Source organism: Mirounga leonina, unplaced genomic scaffold, assembly GCF_011800145.1.
Source record: "Mirounga leonina isolate KUSES-001 unplaced genomic scaffold, KU_Mleo_1.0 Mir_168, whole genome shotgun sequence".
Lineage (NCBI taxonomy): Eukaryota > Metazoa > Chordata > Mammalia > Carnivora > Phocidae > Mirounga > Mirounga leonina.
Window position 1 is genome coordinate 13,235,520 of NW_023270426.1, and position 20,314 is coordinate 13,255,833.

The following is a 20,314-nucleotide window of genomic DNA, read 5'->3' on the forward strand; positions in this document are numbered from 1 at the left end:
AGTTTGCCTTCTGTAATGGCACTAAACGCCTTTTTTTAGTTGTGTAAATTGGTAGGAAATAAGTCCTCCTGAAAAAAGAGGAAAAACTGGAGAAAGAAAAGTTGGAAGAAGAGGTCAAAGAGAAAGAGGACAAGCCAGCACAACAAGGAGGGAGGCTCCTGATGCCCTTTCTCCAGCCCTGAGCCTCACGGAGGCCCAGCCTTCCCTATCCTGCCCACCATTCCTTTCCTTCCTATCTTCTCGCTGCCTCTGGTTGACACTTTCTGTCTTTTCTTTCCTCTCCTGTGGAAACTCACTTCAACCCACAAGAACCCACTCTCCCAAGCCCAGATTTCCATGCCTCCACCATCGGGAGTAACAGAAAAATGATCTGTGTGCTAACAGTTGAGGGTCAACAATTCTCCCTCCCAAGTAACAACAATACATGTTGACGAGAGCCACCTACGAGGAACCCATCCACCTGGGTGTCAGAGAATGCTCATCCAAACAGAAACTCGAGCCCAGCACCAGCCAACAGAAAAGTGAGAGCCACCAAGGCAGGCCACCTATGATATTTTAAATTTTCTAGGAGCCATGTTTTGAAAACAGGAAGAAATGAATGAGTGAATATTGTCCTAAAATGTATTTTATTTTATACAATAGATCCAAAATTTTACTGTTTTCATACATAACCAAATTTTTAAAATTTAATGAGACAGTTCACGTTTCTTTCACACTAAGTCTTCAAATCAAATGTGTATTTTATACTTAACAGTACATCTCATTTCAGACTAGCCACACTTAATTGCTTAATGTCACACGTGGCTAGTGGCTTCCGTATTGGACAGCACAGCTCTGGCCAGATAAAAGGTGAGAAGGCCCTGGTGTATCAGAGATGATGAAAGCCTCCTGCCGAATGGACTGACTCGCCCGGGGCCTAAAATCAATGGCCTATTGCAGAAGCAACAAACTACATGTTCCTTTGAGATGTGGAGATGTTTTTCGTTGCTTGCAAAGAAAGGTAGACAAACTACCATCTCCTTCAATATTAGTGCTAAAATTTCACATATTCAGAACAAAAACTTCTCCATAGATTCTTGAAATGTAGGACATCGCCAAGCACAATTACCAAGAGCAGAGGACATCCTGATCTTTCCTCTCATCACTTTTCGGAGGCCCAAAGCATCCTGCCCCTCCATGCAAGTCAGTGTTCAAGCTTTCATCCCATGATCCCTGGGGGAAAATTAGGAAAAAACAAAAAACAAAAAAAAACGGCAAATGAGTTTTATTTGCTGAGAAGTGGGAGATTCCCTGCCTGCATGGACCATCCCAGCAAAACTGCCCCGTCTTCACACAATAGTAGCAGGCATCCGTCGCCTGGACTGGCAGTTAGGTTTCCCTCAGGTGCAGCTGTGGGGTTTGTGTTCACTGAGGACCGAGTAAATGCCAGACCTTTAATTATAGTAATCGGCTGTCAATACCTTTCATTCCTATGCTATTAGCTCGAGTAATCCTACAATGACACCCAAGCCAACTGACATCACTTATAGCTGATGTCTGCCCTTTGTATAACTCAGAGACATGATTTTAATGGTGGAAATTTCAGGATGAGAGCGGTAAAGGAGGGTGATCCTGCTAAAGTCTAGTAGGATGAGGTTTGCTTTCAGCAGCTACATTTTTTGATGGTCTACTGGGATTTTTTTTTTTTTTTCAAGGTTTCCCTGATGCCAGCCACCAATATTTTATCTCTTTTTTTTATTTTTTTATTTTTTTTTTAAAGATTTTATTTATTTGCAAGAGAGAGAATGAGAGACAGAGAGCATGAGAGGGAGGAGGGTCAGAGGGAGAAGCAGACTCCCTGCCGAGCAGGGAGCCCGATGCGGGACTCGATCCCGGGACTCCAGGATCATGACCTGAGCCGAAGGCAGTCGCTTAATGGACTGAGCCACCCAGGCGCCCTATTTTATCTCTTTATTGGAGCCTCCCTCTCCCTCTTTACTCAGGCTTTTATCCTTATCTGAGGGGTCAGAAATTATAAAGGATAAGCTTTTCTATCCAGGAGATACTAGTGATTTTTTTTTTTAAAGATTTTTTTTTATTTATTCATAAGAGACAGAGAGAGAGAGGCAGAGGGAGAAGCAGGCTCCCCGCTGAGCAGGGAGCCCGATGCGGGACTCGATCCCAGGACCCTGGGATCGTGACCTGAGCCGAAGGCAGACGCCCAACCATCTGAGCCACCCAGGCGCCCGATACTAGTGATTTTTATTAAGAAATGCTGAAAAAGCTTCAGACCTTTAAAAAAAGAATCTCTATAACAGATACTATGCTAATAGCTTTCCCGGATCACCTCAAATTATACCCCTGCCAACTGTAAAGCTGACTTGGGTTAAAAAACTAGTCTTTTCTCATCACATCTTCTAGAAAGGGCCATAACAACTTTTTTTTTTTTCCTAGTTGAGTTAAAATTCAATTCAAAGTATATCTCTACTCGATTGTCGCTCTTGTGAAAGATTCTTGGGCCAAAAGATACCGTGAAACTTGGGATGGCTCTTGTTCATAGATTGGATTTTCAAGGAGGGCTCATTCCCATGGCTAATTAAAAGCTAAATGTGTACAAAAAAGAGTTGGCAAAGACTGATTCTCCTCCCTCTCTGGAGGCTTCCAAGTTCTTTTTTCATGAACACCCAGAAACTTTCCCCTCACCGGATCCAGATTCCATTCTCAGTATATCTGACCAGATGACGCAACATCTGTGTTCCCTTTTAAGAACGTGAGAAATAAAGCTTTTTCATCTTCCCTCTCTTTGAGTTCTGGGAAATCCAATTAAAACTGCTCAGACTTTCTTTTTCTTCTTTGCTCTAGAAGACAACTCTTGGGAAGAGTCCTGTGGGGGTCTCCCGCCTGTCGAAGAAGGTGATCGAAAAATTAACCTGATTATGGAGTTGTCGACGCAGGTTTCCCTTCAGACTGAGAAGATCACCCAGCTGGAAGATGTTTTAGAGGAAAAGGAAAGGAAAATTCAGCAGCTGGAAGCTGAGCGGGGATCCCAGCCCTTCCAAGAGGCTGAGGCCTCTCCAGAATGTTTACAAGAAGCCCCGATTTCCTTTAATAATATTGTCACCCCTGTGGTCTCTGATGGAGATATGTAAAGATTCTCAGTAAGAAAATAATAAATGTTTATTAAGTGTCACCAGTGTAAAGTCCAGAACCCAGCTAGCCTCCCCATTAGCAAACTCAAGTTCAGGATGATGGGTTTGAATATATCCTATAACGTTCGTATTGGAAGGAAACAAAACCAAGGGGAGTCTTTAGAAGCAATTCCTGAATATTTCCCCTTCAGACATCAGCAGTCAGGTAACCCACACACTTGAGGAATACCATGTTTTTAGACATCCCAGATAACTATGGGACAGAGAAAAACACCCAACTAGACTGATGGTCAAAGAACGTAGTATCTTTTTCTTATCAGAGGTTTGTCACTCTTCAAGGTGGCACCACACCTGTATCCATAAGCAGCTCATCTGTGCACAGAAAACTGTCGTGGAAGGCAAGCTTTAAACTGGGGAATGTTAGGGTCCTGAAGAGGAGAATCATTGCCAGCAGGGTAAACAGACACGAGGTCTGCTTTTTCATGTCCTCTGGAATATATTTCTTTATGGCATGTATCTTATTTAACGAGGGTAGAAATGAAATAAAATTAAAGCAATAAAAATAAATAAAGAATGGATGAATCAGCACTGTGGTCCTTTGGGAAAAGTGTCCTGGGACAACATCTCCTTGGGAAAACAGACAACACTGATCTTTCCTGTTGGATCAAAACTCAGACCAAAACAAAATATACTCTTCTGTTATTATTGTATCAAGGAGGTGTGGACAGCACAAAATCATGTCGGGAAAAATAAGAGGATGGGCAAAGGAAAGCTACCCCACAATTAATGCGCTAGAAGGAATCATATTATGTTCCTCTCTCATGCATCCCCTTCAAGTAAACTATTCCCCACACAAAGGGAGCAGCTAGGCACTAACTTTGCGGAAGACTTTGGTACTTAATTCTTACTGTCTTAGTACAGAATGACTCAGGCAAACAGCTCTACTCTCCCGTGAATCTGACTACATCACTACTTCTTGATTTAATTAGACCACTTCAACAAATACTCACTGAAACTCTTCTATCTACCAGAGACAAGAACAGATGTCAGAAATATCATAGCAAACATGAGAATCACCACTTGTATCATGCAAGAGTTCATAGACACACATGAGTCTCCTCAAATGGAAGGGAGATAAGAAATGGAAGAGGGAATGTAACACAGAGTAAATCTAATTAACGCCGCTTAATAAAGGTTCTCAAATTTACTGAGCATGAGTAATCAGTAAGAATTCATATTCCTGGTCTTTGGTTTAGGCCCCAGGAACATGCATTTTAACAAACACAGGTGGTATTCCTGATGAAAGTTATTTCAGGACTTACAATTTAAGACACATTGGTTTAGGGCTGGATTCGAGCAGAGCTGTCACACTTTTATTCCCCTACTAAAGACTATTCCTAAAAGGAGAATTGCTCCTTGCAAACCAGTGGGAGATGGCTTCTACAAAATGCAACTAGTGCATAATCTGATTATGGATCCTGACTATCTACAAAACAAAGATTCCAAATCTGACTTAAAAAAAAAAAAAAAGGAAGTTATTGAATTTCGGGCTCATAATAGCTTTACACGGACTCTAGATGTTCATTCCAAAACAAAACAAAACACACAGATTCTACCAGTAAGTACTGCTTCATACAAAGCTAGAATCTTCCTGTATTTGTATATAATCTCAAAGTTTCACATGTAATGCCAGCAAGTATGTACAGGTACAGTCCATGATCTGAAATGAAACCAATTTATAACTCCCTGATCATGAATACACACCTACCCCAGAAGATGACTCAAGGTACTTTTCCATGGTTCCAAAAAGAACTTTTTCCATGGAGTTTGCTTCAGCCCTTACAGAATCCACTTCAGAAATCCCCTTTCTGGTCCCTTCTCCTTCTCACCTCCTCAAGCCCCATGATGTCCTCAGTCTTTCTATTTCTCTGGCCCCAGGTCTCTCAGTTCCAACCTTGAAGTTTTGCCCATTGTTTTGGAGAACATGGCTGAGGGTTGGCATGTCCTCACTGTGTATTTCTGCGAGAAAGCTTTACATCTTTTTGTTTCTGAAGAGTGGATTATCTCCAAGACAAACTACCATCTCCATAATTTTGAGCTGTTATTATGATCATCAAGTTTCCAGCTCTTTATTTTACCAGAGATTGTCTTAATCCCAAGGGATATGGTGGGGGGTGGGGGGGAGTGAGAAAGATGGAAAGTAGGGAAGGAGAGAAAAGAAAATTCCATCATATCCCAGAGAGGGGGATGTTAACTTCTAGGTCAGTTTTCCCTGGCTAATGCCCTGGCTAGCCCTCCAAAGGAAAGCAGACTGACAGTGGAGATAAAATGACAGGCGGAGCTGGAACTGCAGGTAGTAATTAATGGAGACTGTTACCTCAAAATATTCAGGACAAGCCAGTGAAGAAGCAAGCATCAGGGCTCCCATTACCCGGCAAAACCATCCTTACAAGAAGCTCATCTGGGTTACTAGACTCAGGTCCAGGTGATCTCCAGATCAGAAAGGGGAAAAGATTCCACCCAAAGGTGAAAAGACTAATCTCTGCTGGTGAATCTTAGTAACAAGCATTCTTTAAATATCCAGGTTTTATGGGGTGGTGTGGGGATAGTTGTGGGGGTTGGGGTGGAAGAAAGGTAGTGGGAAGAGGTATTGCTGGCCTCTGAGGCTTTTCTAAGTGGAAGATTCACATTCCCAGCTGGATAGTTACACCATTGCATGTCCCCCAAGTTCATTTCCATTTTCCGCCATTCCTTCAAAGAAGTAAATGGTAATCCTCTACTGTGTTCAACATCTGGTTCAGATGAACTAAAAATCCGATTATGCCCCGCACTGTAGCAAAGTCTATTTTCTTACAAGCCAGTTAGGTTGCTGAAGCAGCCTAATAATCTTTCAAATATCTGGTGTAAATATCACAAGACAATTAGCATGCTGAGGACCCTACTTCTTAGTGAAAATTTAGCAAATCTTCAGGTAACATATCTGGTTGATAACGAGAAATTCAGAAAATTAAAACACTTAACAAGTAAGTCAAGCCATTCTCTAACATTCTAAACATTTACAGAAATATATGCATACTTTTAATTCTCTTTTGTCACCAGTCATTAAATTTTCTCAGCAAGAAAGTTTAATTGAATGTGCAATGTGTCTAATTTAAATAAATGTTATTATTATGTCAGTGTTCTTCCGAATACTTTCATGGCAAGCTGAAATCACAGCAAAGGACTTGTTAAAGACTATGAGGAACCCATGTCATTGGAGAAACTAGCTCAGAAATGTGAAGGGGGTGCCCTAGGGTTCCTTGAAGTTCAGCAAAAGCAAAGAAACTATGATATTTTCTGCCTAAATGCATTTCAGGGAAAGAATGAATTGAATCAAGGTTTAATTATCTCCTACACTCCTCCCTGCTTATCCCCAAACCCAACCATTCCCTTCCACATTACACTGAAATAAAGAATTTTGGGTTTAATGCAACAAATGGAGAAGTGTTGATGAATGTTACAGGCCTAAGCCAAAATAATATTTATTTGGCAATTATCAAGTACAGGGACTGCAGAGACAACATTATTCCAAAAGATGTAAGTAAGAAAACATTTTTAAAGGACTTGGTAAATCAAATGCCTGAGATTCAAAAAGTCTAACTCTTATAATTTGAAAAAAAAAGAGAGAAAAAAAAGGAAAAAGGAAATTGTAAAGAGTACATCAGTATGATGATTTTCCCGTGCTATTACAACATCTTTTATTAAGATTTCCCAGACACAAGAGAGCTTTTTTGCTCAACAGAGGAGAATCAAGTTCAAGTAGGAAATAACCTTTTTAAAATAAAAGTACTAGTACACTAGGACAAAGTTCACAGCAAAAGACAGGGCTAGCCATGAGATTTCCCATACCTAATGAAATGAGAACTTTTATGGTAAAACAAAACAAAACCAAAACCAGTTCTTATTCCCAGCTTCCCAAAGAAATTGAACATCTGGAGTCAGATCCTCAATACATTCCCATTAACACGAACCTGTGGCAAGATGCCATTTAACTGACCATTTCCATATATAAGATATACATATATTTATTTGCTTTTTGTTTAACGAAGAAGGACCCTTAGTACTCAAATCCAAAAATGCCCAATTCTTGGGGCGCCTGGGTGGCTCAGTTGGTTAAGCGACTGCCTTCGGCTCAGGTCATGATCCTGGAGTCCCAGGATCGAGTCCCGCGTCGGGCTCTCTGCTCGGCAGGGAGTCTGCTTCGTCCTCTGACCCTATCCCCTCTCATGTGTTCTCTCTCTCTCAAATAAATAAATAAAATCTTAAAAAAAAAAAAAAAGGTGTGCCTTCTTGCCTAGCTGCTAATTTAATCAAATTGGTATGAAAGAAACCACAAATAGTGGAAGCCCTTGTCAGGGACCCATACTTACTAGCCATCAGTTATGTATATAGGAATATAGCTAACAGTTACATTGCAATTTATAAAGTATTTTCAAATCAATGATTTTAGGGCGCCTGGGTGGCTCAGTTGGTTAAGCGACTGCCTTCGGCTCAGGTCATGATCCTGGAGTCCTGGGATCGAGTCCCACATCGGGCTCCCTGCTCGGCAGGGAGTCTGCTTCTCCCTCTGACCCTCCTCCCTCTCGTGCTCTCTCTCATTCTCTCTCTTGCCAAAAAAAAAAAAAAAAAAATTATAAAAAAAATCAATGATTTTATTTAATCCTCATAAGGTAGGTTTTAACCAAATATCTAATCCCAAGTTTACAACTAGGAAATGTCAGAACCAAGACCTGTGCCCCCAGGACTGCATAACTTTTGAAACACTCGCCATCTCTGCGTAGTTACAGAAACAAAGACCTTCAACTGACCAATTTATTGGGTTTAGCCAGGATAGTGTTTTGGGTTTTGTTTCCTCGTTATGTTTTTTGCTTTTATTTTTATTTATTTTTAAAAAGACTTTATTTATTTATTTGTCAGAGAGAGAGAGAGTGAGAACACAAGCAGCGGGAGTGGCAGGGGGAGAGGGAGAAGCAGGCTTCCCGCTGAGCAAGGAGCCCAACGCAGGGCTCGATCCCAGGACCCGGGATCATGTCCCCAGCCAAAGGCAGACGCTTAACCGACTGAGCCACCCAGGCGCCCCATGTTTTTTGCTTTTTAAATTGATTTTTAAGTAAATGCTTTTAAGAGGCTGGGGCAGCATTGTACAGTTCTCACTAGACCTTACCATTTCCAGTTGTCTTATTCCTTAAGGCTCCTTAAGATATTTACCTGGCTGGCCCTGTAAATAAATGGGTTTGGAAATCCTGCTGGAAATATTCACAGTGTGTACACCAGATGAATTTGGTATGTTGTGGTTATCACCAAAACATGCCAACACCTTGATCTTTTCATTTAGAATCTAATATATACACTCAAAATTAGTATATTACAGCCTACATTCAAAGTTCATGCATATTCTCATGTGCATAACAGAGACAACACAACAAAGACCTAAAGAAAGTAACTAAGCAAGAATCCTCAACAGGTCAAGACAATTTCTGAATCTTTCTGTTTTGATGTGCTGTGTAGAAAACGGGAATTCTGATAGTAAAAAGTCATCTTGTCCACATCACCAACACAAGTAAGTGAGTAAATGATGACTACCAGAACTGGCATTTTCTAAAAGAAAGAATCCCACACATAGTCTACTTTTTAAGACCACAAAACTCTCCTTTCGAGTCAGTGGCGTGGATTCTATGCTACACAGGTGGAGAAACAAAGACAATCAGTTAAGTGACATCTGCAAAGATTATCAGTTGTAGCTCTATCTGCGTTTGTCTTCTGCTTACGTGAAAATGCAGGAACTGGGTCTCCTCAGCACACAGAACATAGTTAGCAATAATGCCTTAAATTTATCAAGCAAAGTAAAAAATTATGTCTCTATTTATCCTGATGACCCTGTGAGTCATGGGGTTCTCATTTACACATGGGCAAACAGAGCTCTAGATGTTAGAGCGACAATCTTAGAGTCCCCGACAGGAGTTAACAGACTAGAGCCACAGGCCAAATCCAGTTTGCCACCTGTTTTAGCGTGGCCAGTGAGCCCAGAATAGTTTTTGTATTTTTCAGTGATTGAACAACAACAACAACAACAACAAAGAATAACATTTATGAAACAAAAATTATATGATATTCAAATTTTGCTGTCCCTAAATTAAGTTTTACTGGAAAGCAATCATGTTCATTCATTTAGGTGTTGTCTCGGCTCTGTTCTTGCTACAATGGCAGAATTGAGTAGTTGTGACAGAGATCTATGGCCAGCAAGCCTAAATAGCTGAGCCTTTACAACAAAAGTGAAGTAAAGTTAAGTGAACTACTCAAAGTCATAGAGCTAGTAAGTTTCAGAGCTAGGCTTGCGTCTGATGTTCTTACTCCAATTGGAGTACTCCTTGGGATCAGGGAACTAACACTTTTACACAGATTCTGTCTCAACTTGGCATCCTAAACAATGTATGTTATCCAGGGCTCCTCAAATCCCACTAGACTATGGCTGAAAAAATAGGCTCATGTATCTTTTATCATCCTGTAGCAGAATGCTTTTTCAGATTATTAATACATTTTTCTCCATGTATTGATCTATTTTATTCCCACAATAGAAAGGTAGCTTGCTCTGTGTGATTTTTGCCTAAGACCCAGAAGCTGTGTAAAAGGAGCAGAGTATAAGGAGAAGCTGACCACAAGATATGTCCTTTCTAGATTGTTCTTTCCAAAGCCTAAGCCCACTGAAGTAAGAAGGGATGAAAAAGTGCCTCTGACAGGAGCATGGGAAACATGGAAGGATTCCCACCCCTACTAAAAGGAGAACGAGAGAGGCATGTGTGTCTCAGCTGTAGCAGAAGCCTGTCCCTGCTCTCCGACACTGTTTTAGGGATGTAACACAATCTCAAAAGGACTGGCTACATGGAACACCAGGAAGGTCGGATTCTGGAGGCCCAGGACATTAGGCCCTGCTCAGAGCCCCATACATGTATGCGCCTTGGATGTGACCACACAGCAGACCTGAGGAGACCAAGCTGACTGGGAAGATACGGAACTCAGCATCATCAGGTGACAGAGAAGGATCTCAGAACCAAGAATCCTGGCATAAAGCCAGGGAAATGGAAGACTCAAAATGACTGAGGGTGAATTTCCTGCCTCCCTCACAGGATAAGGGCTTAGAGTTAACATTCAGTTAATTTATAGAAAATAAAGAAAAGGAATTAGTGTGGATGTGAGTTTGCAGATTGAGATTCACATGAGCCATACTATTCAAAGTCCTCATTAAAAATGCAAATCACAAAGCCTCCATACCTCTATCCAAAAATTCTTGTTGGGTCCAACATTTCATTAAGTTCTGCTCCCCTAAAAATTTATGAAGATCCCACTGTTGTTGGTGACTCAACACCTCAGGCCACCATCCTCACTCTGAACCTCTGCAGCTTCAGAGAATGGCTGTCACCTCTTGCCACATTATGACTGTCTTCCCCCCTCCCCATGCCTCTACTCTAGTACTGGGATGGGCTCAGGCCACAAGCAGAAGCATCTCCCTCATCCCCCTAAAACATAGACAAACCAGACTGTGGTATTTAACAAAACTTTATTAAATGTTTGGGAACACCCAAAATATGGTGTAAAATACCACACAGTTAGTTCAAGTGACTCATAGGCCTGAACTTAAGATCTCAAGTTCTTGCTTTGTTCTTTCCATGTGGTAGACATCAGGTTACCTACCACCATTGACATTTCACTACAGACGTTCTGTTCCTTTCTGAGAGAGGAGCCGGTCAACAGTTCACCCAACCCAAAGCTGTTCACTTTGAATCCCAGAATGATTAATGGTAACAATATTCTTCTGGAGATAACTCCATCCCACCCACAAGTTGTAGTCTGACTTCATGGACTCCAAGCATATGTCCTAGAACCTGAGTTATTCAAGCTTAAATAACACTCTCTGTGGGATACTGACAATCTTATAGATATCTGTACTTAGGAGGAAATATTCTCAATATATACTACTTTACAGAATACTAAGTTTCTTAGCCTGCACATCTATATTCATATTTAAAGTGACTTTACCGCCAAAAAAGAGAAGTGGGTATTTACTTTACATCCCAGCAATTAAATGACCATTTTTGTGACCCTTCTAATACAAAGGAAGGCTTCTCTGAAGATGAATTAAAACTATAACTCCAGAAATAGAGCTGCTGATAATTTATATGGCAGTTTTTGTGGTAAAACAAAGTCTCTTTCTCTGTCATATCATCCTCTCCTATTTCAAAGACTATACAGAGCACTATAAATTGAAGTCAAAATCTCCTCATCACACTGTCACTTTTGGTAAAATTTCCCATTTTTTGATAGATTAATACCCAGAGCTTATTTTCCCCTCACTCAACAAATACTTACTGAGTACTTGTTATGAGCTTGTACTTACTGTATGCTCTATCAATCATGTCAGATGTGTAGATTTATCCCAAATTTATATAAAGAATCAAAGAGAGTTCACTACCACCTCAGAGGTATTTACTTTACCTTTTAAGTTTATTAAATAATGAGTTCAAGAAATGCCTGGTAGAAAAGAAATCAGGAGGGGGGAGCTTTTCTATGCCACAGTTCCTCTTATAAATACATTTGAAATTAGTGAAAGGGATTTTTTTTGAAAGCCTCCATGGACTTTCTTGAGTGGATGAACGCTACTTTGCAGGGGTGAACGACCTTCCGAGAGGCAGGCCATGTGCAATCTGCAGCAGATTACAGACTCAGAAGCCTGCAGGAACGTCTCAGATGGAGAAGGGCTGTGGTTCCCTTTGTTCACTTTACCTCCAGCCTCACAAAGATGCCAAGAATTTAAATTAATCTGATTATCCTCTGGGAGTTATTCAATCCTACTATTTTACCATAGAAACTTTGACCCGTTCCATGCAGTTGTTTTTCTAGACTGCTTTTTCCTAAGAACTTGAACAAATGGACATCCTAAGTCAGAGAAAAAAAAAATTTTTTTTCCATCTTGTTATTCCCTCCCCAAGTTTGAAACATGGTACTTATCTCCTAAAACGTTAGAATCAGGAGCTCAGGTTGTGGAAGGGGGTATCCATAACAGTGGGAGTCATTTCGAGCCTCAGACCATACTGACAGATCCCTGAGACCTCATCAAATATTGAAACTGAATAGGCCTCTAGAGGGATGTATAACTTCAGGGAACTAATTCCCATCTGTTACTTTTTCAGTAAGACCTGGAGAACTCAGTACATACTGAGAAAACAGAATTAGATTTAAAAAGTGAGCCTGTTGTCTATACTGAAATTTTTTTTTTCTTTAGTAATTAAAATCAGAAAATAAAATGCTTAAGTTACAAACCAAAGATGGAAAACCCTTTTGGAGGATGAACCCCTCAAAAAACATCTGTTCTCTCTAGTACTATTGTTAACCTTTAACGGGTTGCAATATTTATGGTATTTCCCCCCGCCCCAGGAAAATGTGTGGCAAATCTGTAAGAGTTTTAAGTCCCAACATACAAATGTTCTATTGTTTTTTTTTTTTTTAAAGATTTTATTTATTTATTTGAGAGAGAGAGAATGAGAGAGAGCACATGAGAGGGGGGAGGGTCAGAGGGAGAAGCAGGCTCCCAAGGAGCAGGGAGCCCGATGCGGGACTCGATCCAGGAACTCCAGGATCATGACCTGAGCCGAAGGCAGTTGCTTAACCAACTGAGCCACCCAGGCGTCCTATTCTATTGTTTTAATGAACGTTCTATAGGAGTAATAAGTCCTTAGATGAAATGACAAATTCTTTTTTTTTTTTTATTTTAAAGATTTTATTTATTTGACAGAGAGAGACACAGCGAGAGAGGGAACACAAGCAGGGGGAGTGGGAGAGGGAGAAACAGGCTTCCCAATGAGCAGGGAGCCCAATGAGGGGCTCGATCCCAGGACCCTGGGATCATGACCTGAGCCGAAGGCAGACGCTTAACGACTGAGCCACCCAGGCGCCCCGAAATGACAAATTCTATGTTACTAAAGGGCAAATAGTTTCCCCTCACTCCTGCCCTTGGCACTATCATAATTAGCCTTCGATATGTATGATTAAATTTCGGTTCTTTCAGATGTGTCTTGAGTAGGCATAATTAACTATGATAGCTAAAGCCTGGACAGGGAACTGTCAATCTGAACTTCTTAGCACTTCTCCAGGTAAAGGAAAAGAGAGAGTTTAATGTTTTGTGTCATTTCCAGCCAGCATTAGTAACAGTGAGGTTTTTTGGGGTTTTTTTTTAAAGATTTTCTGTATTCATTTGAGACCCAGAGAGAGAAAGCATGAGCAGGGAGAGAGGCGGAGGGAGAGGGAGAAGCAGGCTCCCCGCTGAGCCAGGAGCCCGATGCCGGGCTCGATCCCAGGACCCTGGGATCATGACCTGAGCTGAAGGCAGACGCTTAACCATCTGAGCCACCCAGGTGCCCCAGTGAGGTTTGTTCTAAGATGAATTTGGTGTAATTTTCCCCCAGAGTAAAGTTAATTAGAATTTGCCATAAAGTGAGACAACTTGAGAAAGCACATGTCTTATATATATTAGATATTCCTAAATGCTTTTTCATTCTTCCTGGTGACCTAAGCTGTAGTGAACTAAAGGGAGTATCATGGAAGCCTTATAAAATTAGCAATTTACCTTTCCTTCCAGTTGGAGAATACCTTGTGAGAGTCTTCATTGTGTTACAATTCTTTGAAAGAATCTTATAGAATCACAGTGGATAAAATTTCTTTGAAAGAATTTTAAAGAATCACAGGGTGCTGGGTAATGAAATGGCACTATCATACTGCTCACCTTGAAAATTATCCACACATGATTAAGAGAACTATCATTTAAAATGCATCCGATAATGTGCAATATTTTCTCGTCTCCAACAACAGAATTTGATAAGTTATGTACGTATAAGGTAATATCTAGAGTAACCATGAAAAAAGCTGTACAAAAAGATATACTCAAAACTGGCATAGATGAATCAAAATGGAATTCTAAAAAATGCTCAAATAACCCAAAGGAAAGCAGGAAAAAGAAAACAGAAGGGCACCTGGCTGGCTCATTTGGAAGAGCACACAACTCTTGATCGCGGGGTCATGAGTTTAAGCCCCACGTTCAGTGTAGAGATTATTTAAATAAATAAACCTAAAAAAAACCCCAGAGAAACAGGTAAGCAAACAAACAAAAAACCAAGGAGAACAAACAGAAAATTAAAAAATAAAACAGCAGGATGAAACCTAACATAGCAGCAGTTAAATATAAATGCAAGTGGTCTAAATATACCAATTACAACAGAGAAAGGCAATGTGGATTTAAAACCATGTCTGAACTATCTGCTGCCTCTAAGAGACTCATTTAAATGTAATGGTATAGACAAATGGAAACTTAAAAATGTAAAAAGATATATAAACACTGATCAAACAAAAGCAGTGGTTGCTATATTAATATCAGATAAAGTAGACTTCAGAGCAGGGAAAATTACCAGAGCTGGAGAGGGGCAGTGTATTGTGATAAGAGTTGATCCACCAAGAAAATATAGCAATACTAAATGTATATATGCCAAACAAAAGAGCTGCAAAATATGAGAACAAAACATGATAGAACTAAAAAGAGAATAAAATCATGATTTTAGTTGAAGATTTCAATACTGCTTTTTCAACAACTGGTAGAGCAACTAGGCAAAAAATCAGCAAAGATACAGAAGAACTCAACAACACCAATAACCATCAGGATCTAATCAACACTTCACAGAACACTCCATCAAACAAGAGAACAAACGTTATTCTCAAGTGCCCGTGGAACATATACCAAGACAGACCATATCCTGGACCATAAAACAAATCTCAACACATCTAAAAGAAATGAAATCACATGAAGAGTATTCTCTGACCGCTATGATATCAAATTAGAAATCAATAACAAAATTACAATAGGAAAATCTCCAACTTGAAAACTCAATAAACAATCCATGAGATAAAGAAGTTCCAAAAGAAATTGAAAAATACCCTGAACTGAATGAAAATGAAAATGTAACACATCAAAATTTGTGGGACATTGCTGAAGCAGTGCTAAGATAGAAATGTGTAACATCAAGTGCATCTATTATAAAAAAGGAAAAGTCCCAAATCAGAAATTAAGTTCTCATAGGAAGAGCCTAGAAATAAATAAACCAAAGCAAGTGGAAAAAAATAAAATCATACCATAAGAGCAAAAATCAATGAAATTAAAAACAGAAAAAGAATAGAGATGATCAATGAAATAAGGAGCTGGTTTTTTGTTTCTATTTTTTTTAACAGAACAGTATAATTGACAACCTGTACAAGACTGACAAAAAAATAAAGAAGACACAGCATGGTATTTCAGGAACAAAACTGAGGATATCCATATGGACATCGAAGGGTAATGTAAGAATGTTGCTGACAACTCTGCACACCTAAATTTGACAATGTAGATGAAATGGATCAATTTCTTGAAAAATACAAACCACTACAACTCAGCCAGATTGAAAGAGATAATAAGAATAGCTCTATAAACAGTAAGGAAACTGCATTAATAATTTTGAAATTCAAAAAAAGAAATCTTCAGGCCCAATGGGTTCACCAGCAAATTCTATCAAATATTTAAAGAAGTATTAACACCAGTTCTATGCAATCTCTTCCAGAATATATTGGAGTGCATTAGAATTCTCCAGAGAAATAGAACCGACAGGGTGTGTGTGTGTGTGTGTGTGTGTGTGTGTGTGTGTGTGTGTGTGTGTGTGTGGAGATGGGGAGGGATTTATTCTAAGAAAGTGGATCCTGGGATTGCGGAGGCTGTCAAGTCCAAAATCTACAGGGTGTGCTATGCAGAAGACCCAGGAATAGTTAATGTTGCAGTTTAAGTCCAAAGGCAGTCTACGGATAAAATTCCCCAACCTTTAAGGAAGGTTGACATTCTTCCATTAAGGCCTTTAACTGCTTGAATGAGGGCCACCCATATTATGGAGGGTAATCTCTTTACTCAAAGTCCGGTGATTTAAATGTTAATCTCATTTTTAAAATACTTCCACTGAAACATCTAGAATAATATTTGACCAAATATCTGGGTGCTGTGGACTAGCCAAGTTGACACAGGAAATTAACCATCACAAGGAAGGAACACTTTCCAAATCATTTTATAAAGTTAGTATTTCCCCCAATGTCAAAACCAGACAAAGAAAGCTATGATCAATATCCTTCATAAATAATGACTCAAAAATTCTTTTTTTTTTTTTAAAGATTTTATTTATTTATTTGAGAGAGAGAATGAGATAGAGAGAGCGGAGGCTCAGAGGGAGAAGCAGACTCCCCGCCGAGCAGGGAGCCCGATGTGGGACTCGATCCCAGGACTCCAGGATCATGACCTGAGCCGAAGGCAGTTGCTTAACCAACTGAGCCACCCCGGCGCCCAATGACTCAAAAATTCTTACAAAATATTAGCAATAGAGCATTTGGCAATAAGAATAATGACATGTCGTGACCTAGTGAGATTTATTCCATGGATTCAAGACTGGTACAATAATCAAAACTCAATCAGTATAATCTACCACATTAAAAAGCTAAAGAAGAAAAACCACATGACCATATTAATTGACGTAGAAAAAAACATTTGGCAACATTTAATATGCATTTATGATTAAAGACTCTCAGAGATATAGTGATAGAGGGGAAAATTTTTCAACTTGTGCTCTTATGAAGAACTTATTCTCTTGATTAAGAGCATCTACAAAAAAACGTAAGTATAATATTATACTTAATGATGAGAGATTAAGCATTTTTCCCCTAAGAATGGGAACAAGGCAAGGATGTCTGGTCTCACCACTGTTATTCACCATAGTGCTGGAAGTTATAGCTGGTTCAATAAGGCAAGGAAGGGAAACAGAAGGCATGTAGACTGGAAAGAAAGAAAGAAAACTGTCACTAGTGCAGATGTATGGAGAAGTCCTAGGACTAATACGTGAGTTCAGCGAGGTATCAGGATACAAGATAAAAATACAAAAAATCACTTAAAATTTTTTAAAATTTCTACATGTAAATCTAAGAAAACATGTATAGGACTTGTGCACTGAAAACTAAATACTAGTTAAAGGAATTAAAGAAGACAAATAAATGGAGAGACACATTGTGTTTATGGATTGGAAGACTCAACATAGTAAAGACATCAAATCTCCCCAAAATGATATATAGGTTTACTGCAATTTTGATCAAATCTCAGGAGGACTTTTTGGATACATAGAGAAGATTGTTCTAAAATACGTAAATGGAAAGGAACTGGAATAGCTCAATAACTTGTAAATACTTGAGGTAACAATGGCCAAGAACTTTCCAAAATTAATGAAAGACACTGTATCACAAATCCGGGAAGGTCAGAGTATGCCAAGCAAGATAAATGTAACACACACACACACACACACACACACACCCATGCATATGCATATCATATTCAAACAGCAAAAAGCAGACAAAGAAAATCTTGAATGAACCTAGATGGAAAAAAAACCACCTTACTGAGAGAGGAACAAGAATAAGAATTACACTGGGCTCCTCATCAGAAACCACACAAGCAAGATGAGAGTGGAGTGAAATATTTAAACTATTGAAAGAAAAAAGTCACCAACCTAGCATTTTATATCAGCAACATTATTCTTCAAAGGTGACAGAGAAATACAGACTTCCTCAAAATAGCAAAATTATAGAAGTAAAGAACAGATCAGTGGTGGCCAGATGTTAAGGATTGGGGAGGAAAGTAGGTATGGTTATAAAAGGGCAACATGAAGATCCTTATGGTGATGCAAATGTTCTGCACCTTGGCGGTAACAAGGTCAATGTCCTGCTTGTGACATTATACTGATTTTGCAAGCTGTTACCATTAGAGAGGTTGCATACAGGATATTCAAGATCTCTCTGTATTATTTCTTCCAACAGCATGTGAATCTTCAATTATCTCAAATAAAAAGTCTAATAGGAAACAACCTCAGTCTGTTCTGGATGGTTTCCTCTTTATCCTCCCCCTGGCAGAGATGCTAATAAGTTCTGAGAGGACGGGAGCAGAGGGCACCCCCCCCGTGGCAGCGGGCAATAGGCTTCTGCTTCGGTGTCAGGCCCCATCCAGGCTGGCTGCCCACTCCATGGGTGGCTCATCCTATCTTCTTTCTTTTTTTTTAAAATAAATATTTTTATTTATTTATCTGAGAGAGAGAATGAGAGAGAGAGAGAGCATGAGAGGGGGGAGGGTCAGAGGGAGAAGCAGACCCCCTGCCGAGCAGGGAGCCCAATGCGGGACTCGATCCCGGGACTCCAGGATCATGATCTGAGCCGAAGGCAGTTGCTTAACCAACCGAGCCACCCAGGCGTCCCCCAATCTTATTTCAATGGTGCTTGGAGGGGCTGCAGATGTTGACCTGGCTTTCACGTAGCATCCTGGTATCTATCTGCTAACATGTGGTAGTGATAGAACCCCTCATTCCAGCCACAGTACCTACAGAGGCCAGAGGCTCCCCTCCACTTACATCAGTGACCTGCTCTAGAGACTTGGGAGAATTTGAGTGCCCTGGCCCACAACTTCAACCGCACATAGAGCTAGCTCTCTCCACCCCCACTCCTGCCTAGAGCCACTGTGCCTCCAGTCCTCATGGATACCTGCCAGTTCTCACATCAAAATGGCATGGTTGCGGGGGGGAGGGGACATTGCCCTGAGATTTGCTGTTTCCTGGTCCAAATCCTGGTTCTCAGTGTCTATTTTCCAAACTGCGCGCTTAAAAGGGGTTCCTTCATGTCTGCATTCACCCGGACCCGGTCTCAAGAGAAACGGGTTGGTTCTACATGGGTGATTGTGAATTTCTCCATTTGCCATCAAGATCAGCAGTTTTCCAACGTAAGAAATAAGAATATGCTACTTGTTATTCAGCTTCTGAAACATCTTCGTTTCCCCAGGGCAATCGGCAACTTCTATCCAACTTATCCAGGCTGAGGGGAAATACGTTCGGGTAAACAAGCGGAGGGATTGAAAGAACCTAGCAAAAAGGACAAAGTACACCAATTAATTCATTGGTGGGTGGGGATTACACCAGTAAAGTACCCGGTATCGGATCAAGGGTACAAATCAGCAATGCTCCCGCCTCACCGTCCCTCAGAGAGCATGCAGGGCTTCAGCTATGAGTGCTGCCTACGGCTTGCCTTTCAAACATAAACCCTGCCAGGGACCTCAAGACTGAAGAGGCTCTTTGGGAATACATACTAATGTGACTGTTTTCATGTTTCTTAAAGAGAGAGGAAGGAATACGTAAGGGAAAAAAAAAAAAGAGGAAAACCTTGAACACAAAACCTGAGGGAAATGGGCCATTTGCAAGCCCTTGTCTTTTTTATTTTATTTTTTAATTTATTTTATTTTTTAATTTTTATTTTTTTTTATTCTTATGTTAATCCCCATACATTACATCATTAGTTTTAGATGAAGTGTTCCATGATTCATTGTTTGTGCATAACACCCAGTGCTCCATGCAGAACGTGCCCTCCTCAATACCCACCACCAGGCTAACCCATCCTCCCACCCCCCTCCCCTCTAGAACCCTCAGTTTGTTTTTCAGAGTCCATCGTCTCTCATGGTTCGTCTACCCCTCCGATTTCCCCCGCTTCATTCTTCCCCTCCCGCTACCTTCTTCTTCTTCTTCTTCTTTTTTTTTTTCTTAAGATATATTGCATTATTTGTTTCAGAGGTACAGATCTGAGATTCAAGTCTTGCACAATTCACAGCTGCAAGCCCTTGTCTTAATTTTATCTTGACAATAAGGCTTTCCTTTTCCTTTCCTCTGTGCTGTCCTCCAACTTCCCGGTATCTTTCACCGCGCACTGAACCTCTGTTTCCACGTAGACGCTTCGTGATGCTTTTGCGCTGCGCACACAAAGGTCCTTTTCAGAAGCTCCGGCAAGATACTTGTTTGGTGCTAACCAGCTGCTTGCTAAGTCACCTCACATCCTGGTGCACAGGGCGCTGTAGAGCGTTCACGTTGAGAATTCCCTGTGAAAATCCAAGCCGGTGTCCCCTTGGTCAAAGATTTCAAACACAAGAAAATCCTTTGTGTGAACAGGAAACTGATTTGTGTACTTACTGTTAACTAGACAAACAACTTGTGAGGGAACTGTATTTGTTCTCTTGGCTG

At 40.3% G+C, this 20,314-nt stretch overlaps 1 protein-coding gene across 1 annotated transcript in view; it reads left to right on the forward strand.

Moving 5' to 3' along the window:
- The window catches only part of CCDC192 (coiled-coil domain containing 192), a 208,077-nt gene extending 204,949 nt beyond the window's left edge, over nt 1-3,128 (forward strand). Inside the window, exon 9 of the mRNA XM_035015036.1 lies at nt 2,842-3,128. Coding sequence (XP_034870927.1) covers nt 2,842-3,128 — 287 coding nt within the window. The remainder of the gene's footprint in view (nt 1-2,841) is intronic.
- Nucleotides 3,129-20,314: the final 17,186 nt, after the last annotated feature.